This window comes from Stegostoma tigrinum, chromosome 16 (assembly GCF_030684315.1).
Source record: "Stegostoma tigrinum isolate sSteTig4 chromosome 16, sSteTig4.hap1, whole genome shotgun sequence".
NCBI lineage: Eukaryota > Metazoa > Chordata > Chondrichthyes > Orectolobiformes > Stegostomatidae > Stegostoma > Stegostoma tigrinum.
The window spans coordinates 18591988-18614104 of NC_081369.1; the positions used below are offsets into that span (position 1 = coordinate 18591988).

Below are 22117 nucleotides of genomic sequence, written 5' to 3' on the forward strand. Positions count from 1 at the left end.
ACCAATAGACTAGGCAAGCGTCAGATACCAAAAAGTTGTTGGAAAGAATCCGAGTTATCACTCCACTCCATGTGGTAAGTCAGCAAGCAGCTGGCTGTTCAATCCACAACCAATTTTTAAAAAAATTGATGGGCTGTACGTATGAGCTTTCCACACTGTTTAAAGGGGGAAGACTCTCTCTCGTATTCTAGTAGTTTTTGATAATTGTCTGCAGATAGTCACCCACATGCTGTCCTTCACTTTAGACAAGATTTTTCTAGTTTACATTATGCATAGTGTTTTTCGTTCTAAGACTTTTAAGATTGGGAGCGGCTCTAAATGACATGAGCTATTGGCAGCAGTATTGATACTATATTTAGCTCTCCATATTGAAGGCTTTCTTCCTGCTCCTTGACAATCACCGGATGTACATCTGTGTGAAAGGAAAGGAATATGATTGTACAAGCCAGGTCTTGTGACAGTGCATTCCAGTTTCCTGTTGAAATAAAATTCTTGTGTATAAAGATAGTGATTTCAATGATATCATTTCAATTCTCACATGTTGGACAGTCTGATCCATTAAGTGCTGTGATTCAGCTTGTGCTAAATAAAAATGCAGTCGCTGGTGATCTTTTTGTAGTCTAACAAAACCACAAAGTCTGGTGTTAAGCATGTATGTGGATATGATTCATTTCTCTTTCTAGCAATGATTTGTCAAAATTGTCGTATAGTAGACCACTGATTTCAGTTATGGTTTGTTCAATAATCTAGTTACCAGTAACACATTTGTGGCTTTATTGAAGAGAAATAGTGATTGTTATTATTAAGAATATTAGGAAATTCCAAGGAATGTGTCATTTATGGCTTAATTCCAGTTGGAGAGTTTCATAGACTACAGTATTTCATTTCAGTAAAAGCTCTTCCATCTTAAGATAACCAAGTGTGAAGCTAGATGAACACAGCAGGCCAAGCAGCATCTCAGGAGCACAAAAGCTGATGTTTTGGGCCTAGAGATGAAGGGTCTAGGCCCAAAATGTCAGCTTTTCTGCTCCTGAGATGCTGCTTGGCTTGCTGTGTTCATCCAGCTTCACACTTTGTTATCTTGGATTCTCCAGCATCTGCAGTTCCCATTGTCTCAAAGCTCTTCCATCTGTCAGTTTTAGTTGATCCCACATGAAGCGAAGCTCCCTGAATCATTGGCCAAAGGTGCTCCATTTAATTCTTCTTTGTCAAATGCGGGATTTACATTATTTTCACAGTAGTCCGCTCTTTGTTCCAAGCTAGGTGAAAACTGGAGAAAATGCATTAAAGGGTGATGGCAAGGTCAACGGTGGGAAAACTTGCAGACAAATAGAAAGCATCTTGAGAGCAACTGCCCTTGGGGAAGGACAGTTTTTCATGTTCATAGTCACTTAGAATGTAATTTTGATTGCATACTTTTCAAAGTTACTTGAATTTCCTTAAATTATATATAATTGCGCAGAATGTTATAACTGAAAAACAGGCTATTCTGCCCAGTCTGTGAGTATATATTGTTTCACATGAATTTCTCAACCCTTTCAACATAATCTATTCCTTCCTCCTTGTACTTTTTTATATATATATATAAATGCTTTTTTAAAAAAACTGTCACAACCTGCTGACTGCTGATCTTCTAGATTCTGCAACTTGCATCACTTGTGTTCAAATGTTTGCAGCATTGTAATTTACAGAATGACATTTGAAGAAATCCTACAGCCTGAGTTCAAGGGAAAAACATGTTCCACAGCTAAACCTAAGCATAAATCTTCCGTGTGGTCATTTAATTTGTCTCTATAAAGTTAGTTAACACTTATTTTGCCTCTCCAGAATCTTGATGTATTGTCACACTTTGATTGAAAAGCAGTTTTAGGATACTATTAGAATATGTTGACATTTTAAGGAACTATATAAGCAGATATCTCACCATTTGGAGCGAAGAAGTACCTGCTTAAAAAGTGCATTTCATGTTGTTATTGTCCTACTAATACTCCTTACTGAGCACCATAGATTTGTTGGAACAATTATTAAATTTCAAGTGAGGGGATTCTCTGTAATCTCTTTTAGTTTCACCACTGTGAAACAACACGTTAATGGGATTTGATCAGCAGTCTGAAATTGCCAATTTTGTCACTAACTCAGAGCACAAGTCAGGTACAGCTTGGAAATGAGCAAGAGAAGGGGCCAGAGGTCTCTCTCCTGTTCTATCTGACTTGTGATACACTGTAAATGCTGTTTCATAGAACATTTTAGGAAAAAAAACATGTCTGTCAACAAATGGCTTATTTGCATTAACAGCCAGCTTGATTAGCAAATAGGATGGTGTGTGCCTGTCTTGCCTTTTATTGCTATCTACTTTATATTGTTTGTTTTTAATGTGACTGCAGAATTAGTTTTTCAAAAGAATGAACAGAATGCAGTACAGAATATGAAATGGATTATAAGTTCTGACATCTGAAGTAATGGATTCATGTTTCTTGAAGCTGTATTAATATTATTTAGAATTGTTATTTTCAGCTATATTGATCTGGACCTTAGGATCATCATTGCATGTTTACCATTTTAAAACTAAAAATTGAGACAATTTATGTTTTTTTTTAATGTGTTTAAGTGTGGAGGCATGTGTCACTGTGAGAGACTGTAAATTTGTAGCTTGTCAAAATGTAGCAGAAGAATTGATATGAAATGAATTTTTTTTGCTATTTCAGCTGCTCACGAAACTTTCTTTTGCAATTTGCAAAAACTCTTTGCTTCTGCAAATGATCTTGTAAGTGATTAGGCCAAGTGATTAGTAGAAAATTGTTTACCACTATTTCAGTGAAACCCCAAAAATGTACCTCTAATGTTAATCGTTTTTATGTTCAATCAGAAAATAATTATTTAGCATCTGTTTTCAAAAAGTGTTATTACATTGTCTGCTGATATCTTGTTGAAATGACTTAGCTTGCATTAGCTTTAGATATGATTGCTGGAATTGGGGGAGTGTATTTCACAGTTGCATAGTCCCTTTCTCGCCTAATGGCAAACAATGCCTGTATTCTCTTTGTTCTGACCTAACCTAACCTTGCAATCCTGGCATGAGGTTATTTTACTTTTAATGGAAACTTGTCTATTGGTAATGTACGTGAAGAAATGCATCTGCCACTTTGAACTGCTCTTGAGGGCTTGGCCTTATGCACAGGCTAATCTTTCATTCATCTGAATGGTTATTGAGTTGAGCCTTTTTGAGTGTCTGTTTCAGATCCTGAAATTTATTTGGCAGATTTCTGTACCATAACGGGTTAATAACAACAGCAATGATAATAACTAGAATTGAACTGGAACTTGTGTGGAAAGTTTGAGATGTCCTTTGAAACTCTGTCTAATACGTAAAGATAAATAGATAATGAAGTTGTAAGTTTTCACTGGCATGATTGCAGACTGTCTCCTCTCAAGCATGCAAGCGTCAATCCTAATGGTGACAGTATGTGAACCATTTTATAAGGCTCCCAGTCAATGTTGTGAGGGATAGTGAACCAGGTGGAGAATTTAAGACATGCACAAGCAAAAAGCAGTTTGGCCCAGATTGATGCAATCAACTAAATGGAAAGAATTCTGATAACGTTAGCAACAATAAGTCAATCAAATCATGAAACAAGTCCCAAAACTTTGCAGTAAAGATATGCAGAAGGATGGAGAAAACCTTGTGCTTTCTTGATCTGTGGAGTATGCAGGAAACCTTGACCAAGATTTGCCCTGGATTGACTGGCATTCCACATCAGCTACTGCACTGCCTCCAGAGCTACCCAAAAATCAAAGCTTAGGTCTGTCTCTACATGTATTCAGCAGCGAAATAATAATATTTTGTTACCAGGGATTGAAGGGTGAAACTGCTAGCTGTACAGAAGTCATTGTTAGCCTTTAACTCCTGCTTTACTGTGCTGGTAGGAATTAGAAGGTTCAGCAGGGTCACCTGAAAACTAGTTCATGCAGGAGATGAGGTGTATATAGGATGCTTGTCAGCAAGCACCTCTGAAGAGAAAAAATATGGTTGCCAACATTATTCCACATCTACATTGTGGGGAGAAAAAAAACCCTCGGCATGAAGTTTTGTAGTGCTGAGTGTGACGTGCAGCAAGAGAGGCTATTCTACAATGGTGCTGGAGACCTGTGTTGGCAGGGTGAAAACGTAAAAACAAGCATACCAGTCGGTGACTGCCCAAGAAGTGGATGCTTTTGAAGAGCAAGATCTATTCTGGAGAAGTGACCAATCACAAGATGATTTCTGATATAAATATCATAAAAAAGCTAATTTTACACTAGATATGTGTAAGCTTATTCAATCTTGTAGTTACCAAATTTTACCTTTGTCTACCTTTCTTCGTTTTGGGGCACAAAGTATTCCAATAAGTGTGACAGTACATGTATGCTGTGCATCATTATAGTGGGAGAGAACTATCTGCTGCTGTGTATGTGATTACTAATCAGGATTGGTCATTTTATTAAGCAGAGACACCTTTGTAGCTTTGAATCATCTTTATTCACCAGTTGCAGAAGAAATTGAAGTTAATTCATTACCCTGTAAATTTAATCTTGAAGAAACACCACTCTTGTGACCACAGGAAAATATTATTGATCTTTCACTTCACTTTGAGGAGAGGCTAGATAAAGTAGAAGAGAGGTGCACCGAGGATGAAGTTGAGCACCTACAAGATGATATGCTGGACCTTAATTTACTCTTCAGGAGAGAACATTAGAAATTAAAGATGCTGCTGATGTTGGGATTTGAGAAGGAAATCTTGAAACTTGTTTTGCTGTTTGAAGGCACTATTAAAGTCTTGATGTCTCATGAGAAGATTCAGCATGTTATTGAAGAAGGCTTTAGCAGTGCAGAGCATTTTCAAGATGATACAGATGTGAAGTTCTTCATGGAAATTAAAATTGGTTCAAATTTCAAACTAGCGCTTTGGCCTTTCCTTTGTGCTAAGGAGAAGGAAAAGCAGCAGAAGAAGAAAATGAGAATTTGTTTATTGTTTTCCTGAGTTTTTGATCGGTGGCATGGGGTGATGGGTCAAAAATGGAAATAGTTAAAGCATAGAAAAAAGATTTTTGTGGAGATATCAGTTTTATTCATTATGAAAGTGCTGAATCTTTGAGCTAAAGGCACACTTACTGAAGAAAGCTTCACAGGCCTGGATTTTGCAGTGGTAATTACATTTGAACTGTAAGTGTCCGCTGCCATTATCTTCACCTGAAACTACCTTACTGCAGCGAAACGGAGTCTGCAGAAATGCCAAACAAGGCTGAAAGCCATGAGTTGTCAATGATTCTGATGTTGTCCCTTCGAGCCATTCCCATGATCAACACCTGGTAATTAGTTAACTGTTGGCATTTGTTAATGCATGGGGAGTGTTAGTTTTGTGTTGGTAGAGTTGTGAAAACTTGGATTGGGTAACTGTTATTGGCTGTATACGTGTTTAAAAGAGCACTTGAACTGTAGTTTTTAAATGGCCTTCTTTTCACCTTTGGTTTTTTTTTGGCTAAAACAAAATAAAGTGATTTTGGGAGTTGCTGAAACAGAAAAATATCAGTGCATTTACACAAGTGTGGCTTGTACTTCACTGCTCCATAAGAGAATGCTTTGGCAAATTTAATGGAGTTTTGCAATTTCCCCTTTTAAGGTTAGCGGGAACTTCATAATGAACAAGTGTCATTTGCTTATATCTGACGTTTGTCTGTAACAGCAATATTTTCTTTTTTATTTTGTTTTAAGATTCAAGTTCTGATATCCGAGAGAGGATGTATTTATTTATGATTGAGCACTTTATCTATTGCCTGCAGTTTCTTCAGACATTAAAATTTAAGCGATCATTGCAATAGTGTTCACATCAATTCCTTAACTATTTTTCAAATTGACCCCACTTTAACACTTAATTTAACGTGATTCAGATGTCACAAAAACCAAATAGCAGCAAAGTGGTACAGTATATAAAGTTTGCATAATACAGATCATCACACAAATATGAAAATCAGTGATGAAAGCCCTGGGTCCTCAGTGATTAGGCTGACCTTGGAGATGCCTTCAAAGATGGTATGGATTTCATCTTTGCTCCCATGAAGAAGAACAAGGACAGCAGAAATGGAATACCATCGTAATAGTGTGAAGCTGGTTGAACACAACAGGCCAAGCAGCATCTCAGGAGCACAAAAGCTGATGTTTCGGGCCTAGATCCTTCATGAGAGAGGGGGATGGAGTGAGGGTTCTGGAATAAATAGGGAGACAGGAGGAGGCGGACCGAAGATGGAGAGAAAAAAGATAGGTGGAGAGGAGAGTATAGGTAGGTAGGGGTTAGGTCAGCCAGGGAAGACAGACTGGTCAAGGAGGTGGGATGAGGTTAGTAGGTAGGAGATGGAGGGGCGGCTTGGGGTGAGAGAAAGAATAAGTTAGGGAGGCAGAGACAGGTTGGACTGGTTTTGGGATGCAGTGGGGGGAGGGGAGATTTTGAAGCTGGTGAAGTCCACATTGATACCATTGGGCTGTAGGGTTCCCAAGCGAAATGTGAGTTGCTGTTCCTGCAACCTTCGGGTGGCATCATTGTGGCACTGCAGGACGTTGTGCATTCCCGCACATCCCAGATGTCCAAGTTCTTCAAGGACCGCAACATTCCCCCCACAGTGGTCGAGAACGCCCTTGACCGCGTCTCCCGCATTTCCCGCAACACATCCCTCTCACCCTGCCCCCACCACAACCGCCCAAAGAGGATCCCCCTCGTTCTCTCACCACCCCACCAACCTCCGGATACAACGCATCATCCTTCGACACTTCCGCCATCGACAATCCAACCCTACCACCCAAGACATTTTTCTATCTCCACCCTTGTCTGCTTTCCAGAGAGACCGCGCTCTCCGTGATTCCCTTGTTCACTCCACACTGCCCTCCAACCCCACCACACCTGGCACCTTCCCCTGCAACCGCAGGAAATGCTGCACTTGCCCCCACACCTCCTCCCTCACCCCTATCCCAGGCCCCAAGATGACTTTCCATATTAAGCAGAGGTTCACCTGCACATCTGCCAATGTGGTATACTGCATCCATTGCACCCAGTGTGGCTTCCTCTACATTGGGGAAACCAAGCGACAGGCTTGGGGACTGCTTTGCAGAGCGCCTCCACTCGGTTCGCAGTAAACAACTGCACCTCCCAGTAGCGAACCATTTCAACTCCCCCTCCCATTCTTTAGATGACATGCCCATCATGGGCCTCCTGCAGTGCCACAATGATGCCACCCGAAGGTTGCAGGAACAGCAACTCATGTTCCGCTTGGGAACCCTGCAGCCCAATGGTATCAATGTGGACTTCACCAGTTTCAAAATCTCCCCTTCCCCCACCGCATCCCAAAACCAGCCCAGTTCGTCCCCTCCCCCCACTGCACAACACAACCAGCCCAGCCTGTCTCTGCCTCCCTAACCTGTTCTTCCTCTCACCCATCCCTTCCTCCCACCCCAAGCCACACCTCCATTTCCTACCTACTAACCTCATCCCATCTCCTTGACCTGTCTGTCTTCCCTGGACTGACCTATCCCCTCCCTACCTCCCCACCTATACTCTCCCTCTCCACCTATCATCTTTTCTCTCCATCTTCTTCAGTCTGCCTCCCCCCCCCCCCCCCCCCCCCCCCGCCTCCCTATTTATTCCAGAACCCTCACCCTATCCCCCTCTCTGATGGGTCTAGGCCCGAAACGTCAGCTTTTGTGCTCCTGAGATGCTGCTTGGCCTGCTGTGTTCATCCAGCTTCACACTTTATTATCTTGGATTCTCCAGCATCTGCAGTTCCCATTATCACATGGAATACCATCACTTCAAGTTCTCCTCCCAAGCCAGTTGCCATGCATGTCACTGTATTCCTGCAGTGTCACTGGGTCAAAATTGTTGAATTCATTCCCTAACAAGCTTGTAGGTGCACCTATACCAAATGGGCTTCAGTGGTTCAAGGCAGCTTGCTACCATCTTGAGGGCAGCTAGGATGGGTAATAAATGCTGGACCTGCTAGCAATGTCCCCATTCCATGATTGAATAAAAAGTATGTTAGTTTACTTCTGACATTAGACAGAGATTCTTAATAATTAGCAATAGTGAAATTATCGAACAGGCTAGGCAGTTGATCATATTGAAGAATTCTGTGACAACAGACCAGAAAAGACACTGATCATTGTTCATTATTTAATCATTTTAGAAGTAACAAATGGGGATCTTCTACTCATTCACAGGAAGTGGCTGTTGTTGGCTAGGCAGCATTTATTGCCTATTCCTAATTGCACAGTTAAGAGTCAAGCACATTGCCCTGGGTCTGGAGTTACATGTAGGCCATACCAGGTAAAGATAGCAATTTCCTTCCCTAAAGGGAAGTTGGTGAAGTTAGCATTAATGAACCAGACGGGTTTTTCCGACAATTGACAATGGATTCATGGTCACTGGTAGACACTTTAATCCAGATATTTGTTGAATTCAAATTCCGCTGTCTACTGTGGTGGGATTTGAACCCCGGTCCCCAGAATATTATCCGGGTCTCTGGATTAACAGCCCAGTGATTTTAAAACCACTACGCCATCGCCTCCCCAATGATGGAGTGCAATGGTAACGTCACTGGATTAGCAATTCAAAGGCCCAAGGTAAAGCTGTAGGCATACAGCAGCTAGTCTAATTTAAATTCAACTAATAAATATATCTGGAATTAGATTAAATTCCCCACAGTGTGGAAACAGTCCACACCACCCCAGACCCACCCACCCTCTTCTCCTCTCCTCCCCCCGCCCATAACCCACACATCCTTGAACACTATGGACAATTTGGCATGGCCGATCCACCTAGCCCGCACATCTTTGGACTGTGGAAGGAAACTGGAGCACCAGGAGGAAACCCACGCAGACACTGGGAGAATGTGCAAACTCCACACCCGAGGCTGGAATCGAACCTGGGTCCTGGCACTGAGGCTGCAGTGCTAACCACTGAGCCACTGTGCTGCCCCTGCTGTAATTGAAAGCTTGTCACTGTAATGGAGCCACAGAACTATCATCAGTTGTTGCAAAAACTCATCTAGTTGACTACAGAAGGAATTCTCCCATTCTTCTGGTCTAAAATGTTATTCAACACCACAGCAAAACGATTGACTCCTGATTGCCCTCTGAAGTGGCCTAGCAAGCTACTTAGTTTATGATCAGTTAGGGATGGCCATCATATTGCTGTAGGTATTGAATTGCATTTTGGCCAGAAGGAATGAAAACAGGATGGGGTGATAGGAGGGGAGGAGCAGAAGAAGTCAGAGGCAAGGGTGGGGAGAAGTAACATTCTGTAACTGCCATCCTTCCTAGCCCCCGGTCCCGTTTATTGGGCATAGAGTAATTGATAATGAGGCACCTGCAGCAGTTTGTTGGCCAAGTTGAGGCATCACTAAGTTACAAGGGGTCCTGAGATAATGGATATCCATTGGCTTGCTAAAGAGCCTAACTGATATCCTGCTGTTGGAAACTGGGAATTCCACATCAGCCCTTTTTTGACTTCATCTTAATCAGTGGGGTTTCTGCCTCCAGGGACTGATGAAGAACTTCTCCCATGAATAAGTAGACCTGGCCTCCCTGGTTTCCTGTGCACCTGGCAAATCCAACCTCTTCTAAGTTTCCTTTCATAATTACTGAGTCAAAGCAGTTATTCAATATTTCTGTCATTCTTGATCATTACTTCTAAATTTTATCTTGTGCATCCTTTATCATATCCTAATTTTATCGTTATTTGTATTATTGCAGAATTCTATTTAATTTTATGTTCCTCCACCTTAGTTTTGTATTTCCTTTTTAACTTATTTAACTGACATGGTATGATCTCTCCTGTCTCAAACTTACAGGATGCATAACTCAGATTTATTTCTAATATTACTACTCATTTGATATGGCTAAAATGTTTTTAATTTCAATTATTTTATTATTCCGCATTCGGAGCTACTTGTATTACCACCACAAAGAATTCAGGCCATGCTTTAAATCTCCAAGTGATTAGTTACTCTCAGGACCTCAAGTCTGATGAGCATTACAGACATTCACTGTCTCAGTAAAGCTCAAGGCTAATGAAGAAAGGGAGATTGAGGTTAAATGTGTTCCTACCAGCCTTGAATCTTGTGTGCTTGGAGACCAACAGTGAAAGTAATTTATTGTTTATTTGGAAAAAAACTGCCAATAAGCGTATGAAGCTATCCTCAGGAATACTATCCTATCAATGTGTGAATGAGTTCTACAAATTGTAGTCATACAGATTTGAAGTTAAAATTTCTTGCTTATTGCAAGCTGTTTATTGAGCCACTAATCTGAATTCAGTGAGCTAAATTGTATTTGTAATGTATAATGTTATAATTTTTGTGAAATGTATTAATAACGTCTGGAAGATGAGTAGGAGCTGAGCAAAACAGAATTTGATATCTCGCTGGATTATTTCAGAGGGGAGATCATTTTTCATTTCAAGCCAATCTGATTTTGTAGGTGGAGAGGTGGGAATAAGTTTGTATTAGCAAGTTTGCATTGATAATTTTCAGGAACTTTAAATTTTGCAATGTGTTTTTGTGTCCCATGAGTTTCATTTGTATTCAGTGTGGTCCTTTTTGTTTGAACATTTTGTGGATACAAAGATATAAAACATCAGGTGTGGCACTTGTGTTGGAGTCAAATATAATTTAATGTCTCCAATCGTTGTTATTGCAATTGTTTGGACATTTTGATAGTACTATGTAATATCCAGAACTTGAGATAACTGAATGGAAATGTTTTAATTTTGTGTGATTTTTCTAATTTTCTTTTCTTCCTGTCCAAATTAAAGGTATTGGAAAGAATGTGATTTGTGAAAAAGCAGCTACTTCAGGGGATGCCTTCAAAATGGTGAAAGCAGCTCGTTACTATCCTAAACTCATGAGTATTGTTGATAATGTACTTCGGTTTCTGCCAGCATTTATGAAGATGAAGCAGTTAATTGAAGAAGGCTACATCGGTAATGTCATGATCTGTGATGTACGTGTATATTGGGGCAGTCTTCTCAGCAGCAAATATAACTGGATCTGTGATGAACTGATGGGTGGGGGTGGGCTTCACACAATGGGCACCTATATTGTAGATCTGCTGACTCACTTGACCAATAAAAAGGCTGAGAAGGTCCACGGCCTCCTGAAAACCTTTGTGAAACAAAATGATAACATACATGGAATCCGACACGTCACTAGTGATGATTTCTGCTTCTTCCAGATGTTAATGAATGGTGGTGTGTGTAGCACTGTTACACTCAATTTCAACATGCCTGGCCCATTTATCCATGAAGTCATGATTGTGGGATCCACAGGCCGTTTGGTTGCTCGGGGCACAGACTTATATGGGCAAAAAAATACTTCCTTCAAGGAGGAGCTGCTGCTTGCTGATACCATGTCTATAAATACACCTGGACTGCTAGAGAAAGCATTCAGCGATATTCCCCTTATATATTTAAAAGGTACAGTTTATATGGTGCAAGCCTTGAGCAAATCCTTTAAGGATCAAGAGGATCGGCGCACTTGGGCCCACAGGCCCGTTTCAATGGCTGCATCCTTTGAAGATGGCCTTTATATGCAAAGTGTTGTGGATGCTATTAAGAGATCGAGCAGGTCTGGGGAATGGGAAGTTATTGCTATGATAACAGAAGAACCAGATTCTAATCAGAACCTATGTGATGCCTTGCAACGTAATAACCTGTAGTAAACATTATGCAGTAGATACATTTCACCGAAACAGAACCTTATTCCAATTCAAAGATGTTTAAGGTAACAATACAATTTCAGGTTAGTTTTTGTAAGTACATTACTGATTCTGTGATTTTTAGAGTTGTTTCAGTGTATGCAGTTATAACTGCGCAAATATCAAGGAAGCATTCTTAAGCTCTAAATTCCTAAATTTTAATCATTGTCTGTTAACAGACAACTTCAAGTATCAGATAACAGTAATTGAGCAACGAATGAGAACAGTACAAGCATTGAAATGATCGTGCTGGCTCATTCCTGAAGCCACTCTGGAGGAAAAATTGGATGCATTCAATATTTCAAAATCACTTTACAGGCAGAAAACACATTTATTCATAGAAATTTAAATAAGGGTTCTACTACAACATTGAAAGTTGTGGCTGGCTGTAAATTATTTTTCCTGGTTTGTATTGCACCTTGTCTGTGGACCTACTCCCTTAAAAATGCAAAAGAAACCTAGCACTGATCCTGGAAAAATGTCCCTTTTCCCAGAGGTTAAATTGCATGTTTAATGACAGTTGAATCTAATTCTTCTTGTGATTTGAAAATTTGTTGCAACCTAGATAATTCTGTATGGTTTCAGCGTTTAACACATACTAATCCTGACCTCAGTGAGGGTGAATGTCATGGGTATAGTTCCTCTGTAGAAATGGATGTAATCACTGTAACAGTGCCCATGACCTAGTTTCAAAAGAAGGACCAGGTGAGCAAATCAAATCACCTTCAGTTTAAGTTAGGAAACAAATCACAAGCAATTTGTATAAGTTCCAGTGCCGTTAAGCCTTTTGAAATCACCAAGTTTGCTTTAAGCTTTGTAAATCAAGTAGAACTGTCTGTGATGACATGAACTATGTGGAATGAAGGTAGATTATTATCTGTAGTGCCTTATGTGGGCCAGCCTCTGTTCTCTGTCCTGCTTTTATGTGCATACAAGCTAAATATCCAAACACAGTAACCTGATCAATTGGCAGACTTCATTTTTAGAAGAATGTTATTAGTGATCCTGTCATGGCGTGCCATTATTATTTAGTACTTAAGCAATTAACTTGAGTTTTTCCTTTTGGTGTATTGTTTACAAATTGACGGTTCTAGTAAACCCAAAAAATTATTTTAATAAATTGGCTATTGATAGGACTAGGAGGAAAAACAAGTGTTGAGCACCAGTTTATCCGTTTAAAGATACATATTTCCCCTTTTTTTTTGAAAGATAAATGTTCTTGCTTATGGAAAAACTCATTCAAATTGGTGTGGGGAAATGTGGTGACACAGGAAAGGGATTCGAATTGACTAAGTAATTTCAAAATGTATATACCATATTTGAAATAGCATGGCAAAAATGGCTGGAATATTTTTGTAATGTGCTGCATTTGTTTTCCACTTTGAATTTTGATGATGTGAAATACCAATTACTGTAATAGCTGTAAAAGATGTTTTTGGACCTGTAGATCTTAAGTTTTTAAGTACATCCAAGTTGTGTATTTTTTTCATAGTTTTTAAAATGTCTAAATTTAATTTTTTCAAATCTTTGTATATGTTGACTCCAAAGAGATATTTATTACAGTCTTGTGTTTTTTTAATTAAAAACTTTTTGCTTTGCAAGACTGTTCAGAATGGGGACTGAATCCATGTTCAATATTCAGCTAGGCTGTTTCACTGAAATGGTTGAACTGTACAGAGAGTTGGGTGAGTATAGATAGGTATTTATTTTTCATTAAATTCAGATATATGGGTTATTTATATTGAGGTTTATTTTCCATTGATAGGGGGTCCAAGCATTAAACATGATAAAATTCCTGTGTAAAATGCTTAAAATAAAAATGTTTATTTAAGATGTTTTGTGTTTTTAAAGTATTAGAGTCCTGTTACTGTAAAGATGGAACTTTGGGAAATAGTCTTGTGTCCGTATGTCAAAATGTTTGTTTTACAAGTGTAGATTGTCTATACAAAAGACAAGACTGATAATTTACTTGATAATGTGATTAAATTTTATTTATGGACACTGATCTATTAATTCTTTAGCTGGTTTTTAAGCAGTTCAAATAAAGAATGAAAATAACACTGAAAACAATGCCTCCCTTTGGTTTGAATACTGTCCATTTCCACACAGGAAATGCAAGTTTTGCTGTATTTGGGAAATGTACCCAGTACATGTTCTGTCTTTGAGTTCTAGCATGTCGTTGAAACTGTTAAAAGTTTCTGCCAGTAAATTATTTACCCTGTGTTTCAGAAATAAAAGTACTATTTTAAAATTGAAATTTTGGCCTGTACTATCGTTTTTTAAAAATTCTATAAATCGACCAAGTATGTAACATACACATCATGCTGTGAAGTAAATTGTAACTTATTTAGTAGTGCACTTCTTTCCAGAGGCTTTGAATCCTTTCAAATAACTTTTTTTTAACTTTGAAAGTTGAAAAACTTTATCACTTTTTGAAATTGCTGCTGTCAAGCTCCCGTGGAGGCAAATAATGTGAGAAGAATACCATATGATGAGGACAGAAGTATACAATTTGTAGACAACATTGAGCCTATTCATCGATCTTTTCCAGTTTGTATGTAATTGTATACTTAGTAAAGAAAGGAAGAATTGCTAAATTTCTACACTGACTGGATTAGATAAATCAAAACTCAACCGAGAAATACTGTTTTTTTTTTCAGATAAATAAAATCATTCTTCTTTATAGCATATGTGGACCATAATCAATATTATGATGCTGTGCTAGACGGGAAAGAATAAAGAATTGAAGTTTCTATATGATGCTTGTTTGGATGATCCTTTTTATGCTTACATCTCCAGGCAATTTGATTTTTTAAATTTGCAGCCTTCTATTTTTACTTCTCAGCCAGTAAAATAATAAAGTCTGCTAGTGGTTGTTTATTTTTAATATATAACTTGACTTGTTTTCAAAATTGATTCCCTCATTGTCATATGTTCCTGATGAAGATTTACTCTTTTGCATTTTGTTTTTGTTCATAGGTACCCTCTAAACTTCTGCATTTATGTTTTATATTCAGCTAGGTGATATCTGTTCTTGCTGATTTTTTTTTTCCCAGTTTGTGATGTAATCTGCTACAGTTTTAACCTTGTTCTTAGAAGTTTTGTTCTGTTGCCACTTTTAAACCCTCCCAGCACTTCCTGATTTTTGAATTATTCGTTGTGATTTTGTTGTGTGTTGTGTATTTTACGTAGCTTTTCTTAAAAGATTGGGGAGGAGGTGATTTTGCTGATGGATTAATGAATTGAGCCGAACTGTGTAGAGCAGATATTTGGCTCTGTTCGTGGTCTGTTGAATTAGCTCATGTCTGCTGAAATAGCAGTACATTACAATTAACCTCTATACTATTGGTGTAGGATCTAATGTCCTCTTGCTCTATAGTGATGCCAGCTGGGAACTGTGAGCTGAGACTGTGGTGTCATGCTGTTCTGGTTTCAGAGTTTGTAACTAATTTTTTTTTTCCTTTGCTTGGTGATGGCTGTTTAGACACTTGAAGATGCAGACTTTTGCCACAGTCCAGAGGGGACAGCATCAATTAATGAATCAGTTAAATTATTTTGCTTTGCTACCAGTTCAATGATGCAATTCAAAAAGAACACTTTTCTTTCAGAATTGGTTTCCTGAGCCTTGTAATCTTTATTAAAAAAAAAATCTGTGCATAAATAATATAAATAGACTTCTATTATATTTCCCAATTCTGCATTTATATTTTTAATGGGTTTTACCCATGTAAAACTGTAGTTTATTTCTAATGTCCAATACAATGGGTTAAAAGCTTTTTAAAAACTGTGTGATTTTGCAATTACATGATTAAATTTATTCAATGAATTGCCATTGTCTTTAATATCAGGTTTTTACTAGAAAGCTGCAGTTTCCCAAAAGGCTATTTTTTTTAGAATCAGTACTTTTGTTCAGCTCTGTGATGCTATGAGCTTTTGGTTGTGCTGTCTCAGCATAGGCACTGTTTTTATTTTTCAAGGATTAGTTTGTTCAGATCTCCACCCAAACTGATGGGGATGAGAGAGAAATACTGGAATAAAAATAAATTGACACAACAGTTGTCATTTATGTATTTTATTCATTATGCTCAGACCACTTCTGTTTTGGTTTGGACTGAAAAAGGAAAAGATGCAGCTTTGAACCAAGAAAAATGTGGGGGGGATAAAAATGTTGCGGTTTTTAAAACCAGTTGGTACAAGTGATATATGTTAAATAAAGGAGTTAGGGTGCTAAAAGAGTATAGAGTTAAGAAATAAGTTGAAAAGTAGGACCTCAAAGGTAGCTAGCAATCTCTCAATCACTACCCACAACATCCTAATCAGAGTAGGATAGAAACTAAAAATTACATGAATTCATGGCTCAAGCAATGGTGAGAGGGAAAGTTTTTCGTATTCCTGGGACATTGGGACCAGTACAAACTGGATGGGTTACACCCAAGTAGGATTGGGACCGAAGCTCCAAAGGAATATTTGCTAGAGTGGTTGGGGAGGCTTTAAACTTAATGGCAGGGGAATGGAACCTTTTGAAAGGATCCAGAGAATGTGGAATCATGGACAAGAACAAAAGACAGGAATAAGAAACATAATGGACATAGAAATCAGAGGCCAGGATCAAACAGTTGCAGTAAATTAAAGGAAGTGGGGCAAGTAATGATGAAAAGACAAACCTTAAGGCTTTGTGCATTAATGCACAGAGCAATTACTATAAAGTGGGTGAATTAATTACATGAAGAAAAGATGAAAATTAAATATTATGTAGTTGGGATTATCAAGACCTGGCTGCAGGGTGACAAGGGATGGGAGCAGAACATCCAGGGTATTCAGTATTTAGAAAAGGCAGACAAAAAGAAAAAGGCAGTGTTGTAGTACTGCTGGTTAAAGAGGAAACTAACGCAATAGTGAGGGAGGATATTAGCTCTGATGTCAAACCTGTAAGGATAGAGCTGAGAAAAACCAAGGGGCAGAAAATATTCATTTGGTTGGGTGGAGGAGAAATTGACCCCCCTCCCCCCCAAACTGTGGGCGTGATGTTGGTAATGGCGTTAGAGGTGTATGCAATGAAGGAACATTTCAAATTATGGATGACTTAATTTGAATATGGGCACATCAAATTAGTTCATAAGTGGGTCATATGTGGAATGGACTGCCAGAGGGAGTGGTCGATGCAGGTATAGCTACAACATTTAAATGACATTTGGACAGATTTGAATAGAAAAAGTTTAAGATGGATATGGGCCAAATGCAGGCAAGTGGGACTAATTTACTTCAGGAAATTTGGTCAGCAGAGACAAGTTGGACTGAAGGGTCTGTTTCCTGCTTTATGATTCTATGAATCTGAGAAAAGTGGTCAAATCATGGCTTACAAAAGAAATTAGTATTAGATCAAGTGTATTTTCTTTTCAGGGCAGTTTAGAATTCAGCAAAGGAAGACAAAAAAAGGGTTGGTTTAAGAAGGAGAAAATAGAGTATGACAGTAAGCTTGCAGGGAACATAAAGACTGTAAAAATGTGTTTGAGTATGTGCAGAGAAAATGATTAGTGAAAACAAATATAGGTCCCTTACAGTCAGAAAAGGGAATTTAAAATGGAGAACCAGAAAATGGTTGACAAACTAAATATATGCTTTTGTTCTATGCTCAGAAATGAGGACACAAATAACACCAAAAATATTGGGAACACTGGTTTTAGTGAGAGCAAAGAACTAGAGGAAATCAGTATCTGTTTGGAAATGGTGTTTTAGGAATTGATGGGATTCAAGGCCAAGAAATCCTCAGGCCCTGATCATTTACATCCTAGAGTACTTAAGCAAGTGATCCTAGAAATAATGGATGTATTGGTGGTCATCTTCCAAAATTCTATTGACTCTAGAACCATTTCTACAGAGTGGAGACTAGCTAATGTAACCCCTCAATTTGGAAAGAAAGGTAGAGAGAAAACCTAGAATTATAGATCAGTTAGTCTCTAGTCAGTAGTGGCGAATATGCTGGAGTCCATTGTAAGATATTTAATAACAGAGCACAAAAGAACAGAATATTATTTAAGTGGAGAAGAACTGCAGAAAGCTGCAACGCACATGAACTTGAGGGCACTTGTGCACAAAAGCAGAAAGATAGCACAAGGGCGCAGCAGCGGCTGATCAGACAGGCTAATGGAATGTTGCCCCTTATTTCAAAGGGGATTGGAGTATAAGAGTAAGGGAACCTTACTGCAGCTGTACAAGGTGCTGCTGGTGTGATCACATTGGGAGTACTCTGAGCAGTTTTGATCCTCTTATTTAAGGAAAGATAGCGGTTCATTAGGATGACCTTCAGCATGGAGGGATTGTCTTACGAGCAAATATTAAGCAGGTTGAGACTCTACTCAATGGACTTTAGAAGAATGAGAGGTGATCTCAATTAGACAGACATATCGAGTTCTTCAGGGGCTTGGGTAAATGCTAGGAGGATGTATATCCTCATGGGAGAGTCTCTGATCAGATGAGACAATCTCAGAATTACAGGGCACTAAATAAAGACTGGGATGATGGGGAGTTTCTTCTTTCACAGGCCTGAGTGTCTTTGGAACTCCTTGCTACAGAGAGCTGAAAGGGAAGAGCCCTTGTGTAAATTCTATGGTTGATGTAGATTGATTCTTGATCAGTAGGGAAGTCAAGGGAAAGAGCAGGAAAGTGGATGTGAGGAATGTTGGATTAGCCATGATCCTATTGAATGGCAGAGTCAGGTTAAATGGCTTACTCCTGTTCCTATTTCATTTGCTCTCATGAACATTCTGCTTGTTCTCTGACTCATCCTGAGTGTTATTGTCAGAGGGTATTGTACTAGGTCCTCTCTCAGGAGTGTCAGATTGTGGATGGTGTAATAGACCACAATAATGAGTGATTCACAAGCGAAGGAATATTAGATAACTGCCTGCATGAACTGAGCATTGACATCTCATTTTGGTTTGCTCAATGATAAGTCTGAAAGGTATGAAAATTTCAGGATAACAGATTTGAGCTGTGTACTTCAGTTTGTGCCCCTTGATTCTAGAAGCCACCCCTCTAATGGCTCCAGTGGATAGGACATCTGTGGCAGCTGGGAGAACCTAAAGATGTAGGAGTATTGATCATTTCACTCCTGCATGATACTTTGGTGACACACAAGTTAGACATTGCAGTGAAATCCTTTATAACTGACAAATGCCAACAGCTGGCCTGATGGCGCTTTGATGGCCAATTGCAGGTAACATTGAACTTTAGAGAAACTGACAATGCATGTGAAGCTTCTCTTGACCTAACCAGTGATAATGCCTAAACGTTACATTCCATATCGTGATCACAGATGAAAAGTGTAGCTTGAAATATGCCACAAAGATCTCCAGCGGCTGCTTGGAATGACCCAGATGCCTGAATGTTCAAGGTCATAGCCAGCTTTATAAGAGCAGGATTAGGGTAGCCACCTAATTTGAATTTCACTCCCCAGCCCAGCAATTTACAAAAAGTTACTGATCCAAAAAAACAACACAATTTACAAAGATACTGGTGCTCTGAGAACTGAGCATAATTCATCCTTTGTATCTAGACTCTGCACAAGTAATGTCATCTCCTCAGACGCTGTTGTTGTTTCTTCTGGCACTTGGGCAAGGAAGATTTAACATACTGCTCTGGAATGTCAAACTGTCTTGACTGCCAATGGATACTATTGAAATCTTTGAAGTCCACTAAGTTGATAACATGGGTATCTGATACACTAGCTTTAGTTTTTGTGATATTCGTAAGCATAACAATTACTTGCCGTATGATCTGCCAACCAGAGACCTTCCTGTTTGTCAGTGCACTGTTACCTCTGCTTTCAATCTGTTGAGTATTATGCTGAGAACCTTAGAGTATTGACAGACGTATTATGCCCGTTCAAATTTTGCAGTTGGTGAGTCTCCCTTTTGGCAGCTTGACAATTACTAGTTGTCTCCAAATATCAAATGGATCAAAATGCTGGAACTTCCTCCCTAATGGCATTGTGGGTCTATCTTTTTGTTTTTATTCATTCATGGGACGTAGCCATCACTGACTGGACCAGTATTTGTTGCCCAACTGTAATTGCCTAGAGGACAAATGTAATTGCTGTAGGTCTGGAGTCACATGGAGGCCAGACCAGGTGAGGACAGCAGTTCCCTTCCCTGAAGGACACGAGTGAACAAGATGGGTTTTTCCTGACAATTGACAATAGCTTCATGGTCATCGTTTAGACTTTTAATTGCTGCTTAAAATAAGTAGCTGCTGAGATAGACACATTCATTTTAATTTTCCAAAATTCTTGTTAGGTCCCTTTCCGATTGGAAAGTAGCGAATGTGCCTATGACAAGGAGGAAGACGGAAAGCAGGAAACTACAGTCCATTTAGCTGAGTGCCTGTCATGGGGAAATGCTGGAGTCTTATGATAAGGTAGGTTATAGCAGGGTACTGAGAAAATCAGAACACATCAGGCAGAGTCTATTTGGTTTTGTGAAAGGGAAATTGTGTGATTAATTTATTGGAGTTCTTTGGGGAAGTAACAAGTAACATGTCTGAAGAGAAAAGAATTCCAAAAGGCATTGAAAAGGTGTTAAATTTAAAGTCAAAGCTAATTGAGCAAACTAAGAGCTCATGCTGTAGGGCTAACATTGGCATGGCTAGATTGTTCAGCGAACAGTAAACAGACTGACATTAGATTCAAATGTTATTGGGAGTGGACAGGATTGTGGAGCAGAGACCAGAATTAGATTAGTAGGCATGAGGGGGCAAAACTCCTGCTCCTAATTTGTATGTAAGTTTGTATGTTGACTGCTCCAGGATGATGTGCAATTGCACAGTCCAAATTAATTTGAATTATAATTAGCTTATTGTCACATGTACTAACATGAGTAAAGTGAAAAGTTTACAAGCCACCATTTAAGATGGTACCCTAAGTACAAATGTATCTAAGTGCAGATTCGTAAGTACAAATACTTTAAAAAAAAAGTTAGAAAAATAAAAGAAGGCATGTCCAGCATTACAGATCTTCATGCCATCTTAGGCACAGAAGTACAAAATCATTTGAATAAATTAGAAAAAGAAAATAAAATGTTCAAAGTAACAGTCCTTCCAACCTTTGTCTTCAGTCTATGCCACCCCACGCCTCCAGACCATGCCAGACTTCACTTTTAAAGCTTGTGAGGCCAGGAATCACTGCTGAGGCCTGGAGTCCCCAAGGACTTCACTTGAGGCTCAAGCACAGGAAGTAAAAAGGGGGGAAAGAAACATGAATAGTGGAGAAAGAAAGGGATAGAGTGGATGACTTCTGACTAAGGAGTCCTACTCCACTGTTATATTGAATATCTCTCAATTTAAAACAAAATGCTGCCACCGAGAACCACAATAAAAATGAATGAAAATGTGTTCAGCCACTTCCAAGTGGTATGGTGTACATGGGCCATAAAATAGATAAGTTTCTGTTAAGTGATCCCAAATTACTCCCTTATGTATTCCTCTCTGAAATAGTACTACCCTCTTTTAAAAACAGCACATTATATAAAAACAAATGTATACCTTTTAAACAGTTTTTATTAGGTATTTGAGACAGATAGTGGAATTGAGGCACAGGACTATATAATCTAATTGTGTGAGGGAGAGTTAAGGTTTAAATATTCTATTCCAATAAAACTACATATTTAGCATTGCTAAAGTATACATGAATATTAAAAGTGGTAATTAGATCTTGTACAAAAATAGTAAATCTATTAAACTGACGTGCACTTCCCCGTATTCATCTGACTTAATTTATTGTGCTTTGAAGCTTTTCCATCCTTTTTTTTCACATTTTTTATGTATCTCTCTTATCCTATATCTGTTATAGCAACCCAGCATTCTAGATTTTGAAGTCTAGATCTAATGCCTAATTAAATGGCAAAATCATTTTACATAGTGAAAGTTCAAGAGATTACAAGCCAACACTTAATTTTTCTCACACATTAACATTTTGGTTGTGGAGACAATGGAGGTACCAAAGGAGCTGCACAGATACTAAGCATCTTGTTTATATCCAGAGAGACTTGTGCCGATTTGTTGGGCTCTGATTTTTCTGGCGTACCTAAAGACAAACTTGGTGAAGTTCGCAAAAGAGAATCTTCCTTATTTTCACTACCTGCGTATATAAAATATGATTATTGTTTTACAGATTAATGTTAATTAATCCAAGAAACTTTAGTTTTGTTGACTAATACACTAATATGTCATAGAGGGTCATGGAGTCCTACAGCACGGAGACAGGCTCTTCGGCCCAAACTGGTCCATGCTAACCCCATTTCCCTGCACTTGGCCCATATCCTTCTAAACCTTTCCTATCTATGTATT

General features: G+C 38.8%; 1 protein-coding gene across 3 annotated transcripts in view; it reads left to right on the top strand.

Moving 5' to 3' along the window:
* Positions 1 to 14033, top strand: part of LOC125459781 (glucose-fructose oxidoreductase domain-containing protein 2-like) — a 46121-nt gene extending 32088 nt beyond the window's left edge. For all 3 annotated transcript variants that reach the window (XM_048546619.2, XM_048546620.2, XM_048546621.2), the window contains exon 3: positions 10836 to 14033. In XM_048546619.2, the coding sequence (XP_048402576.1) occupies positions 10836 to 11737 (902 nt within the window). In that variant the 3' untranslated portion in view covers positions 11738 to 14033. The remainder of the gene's footprint in view (positions 1 to 10835) is intronic.
* Positions 14034 to 22117: the final 8084 nt, after the last annotated feature.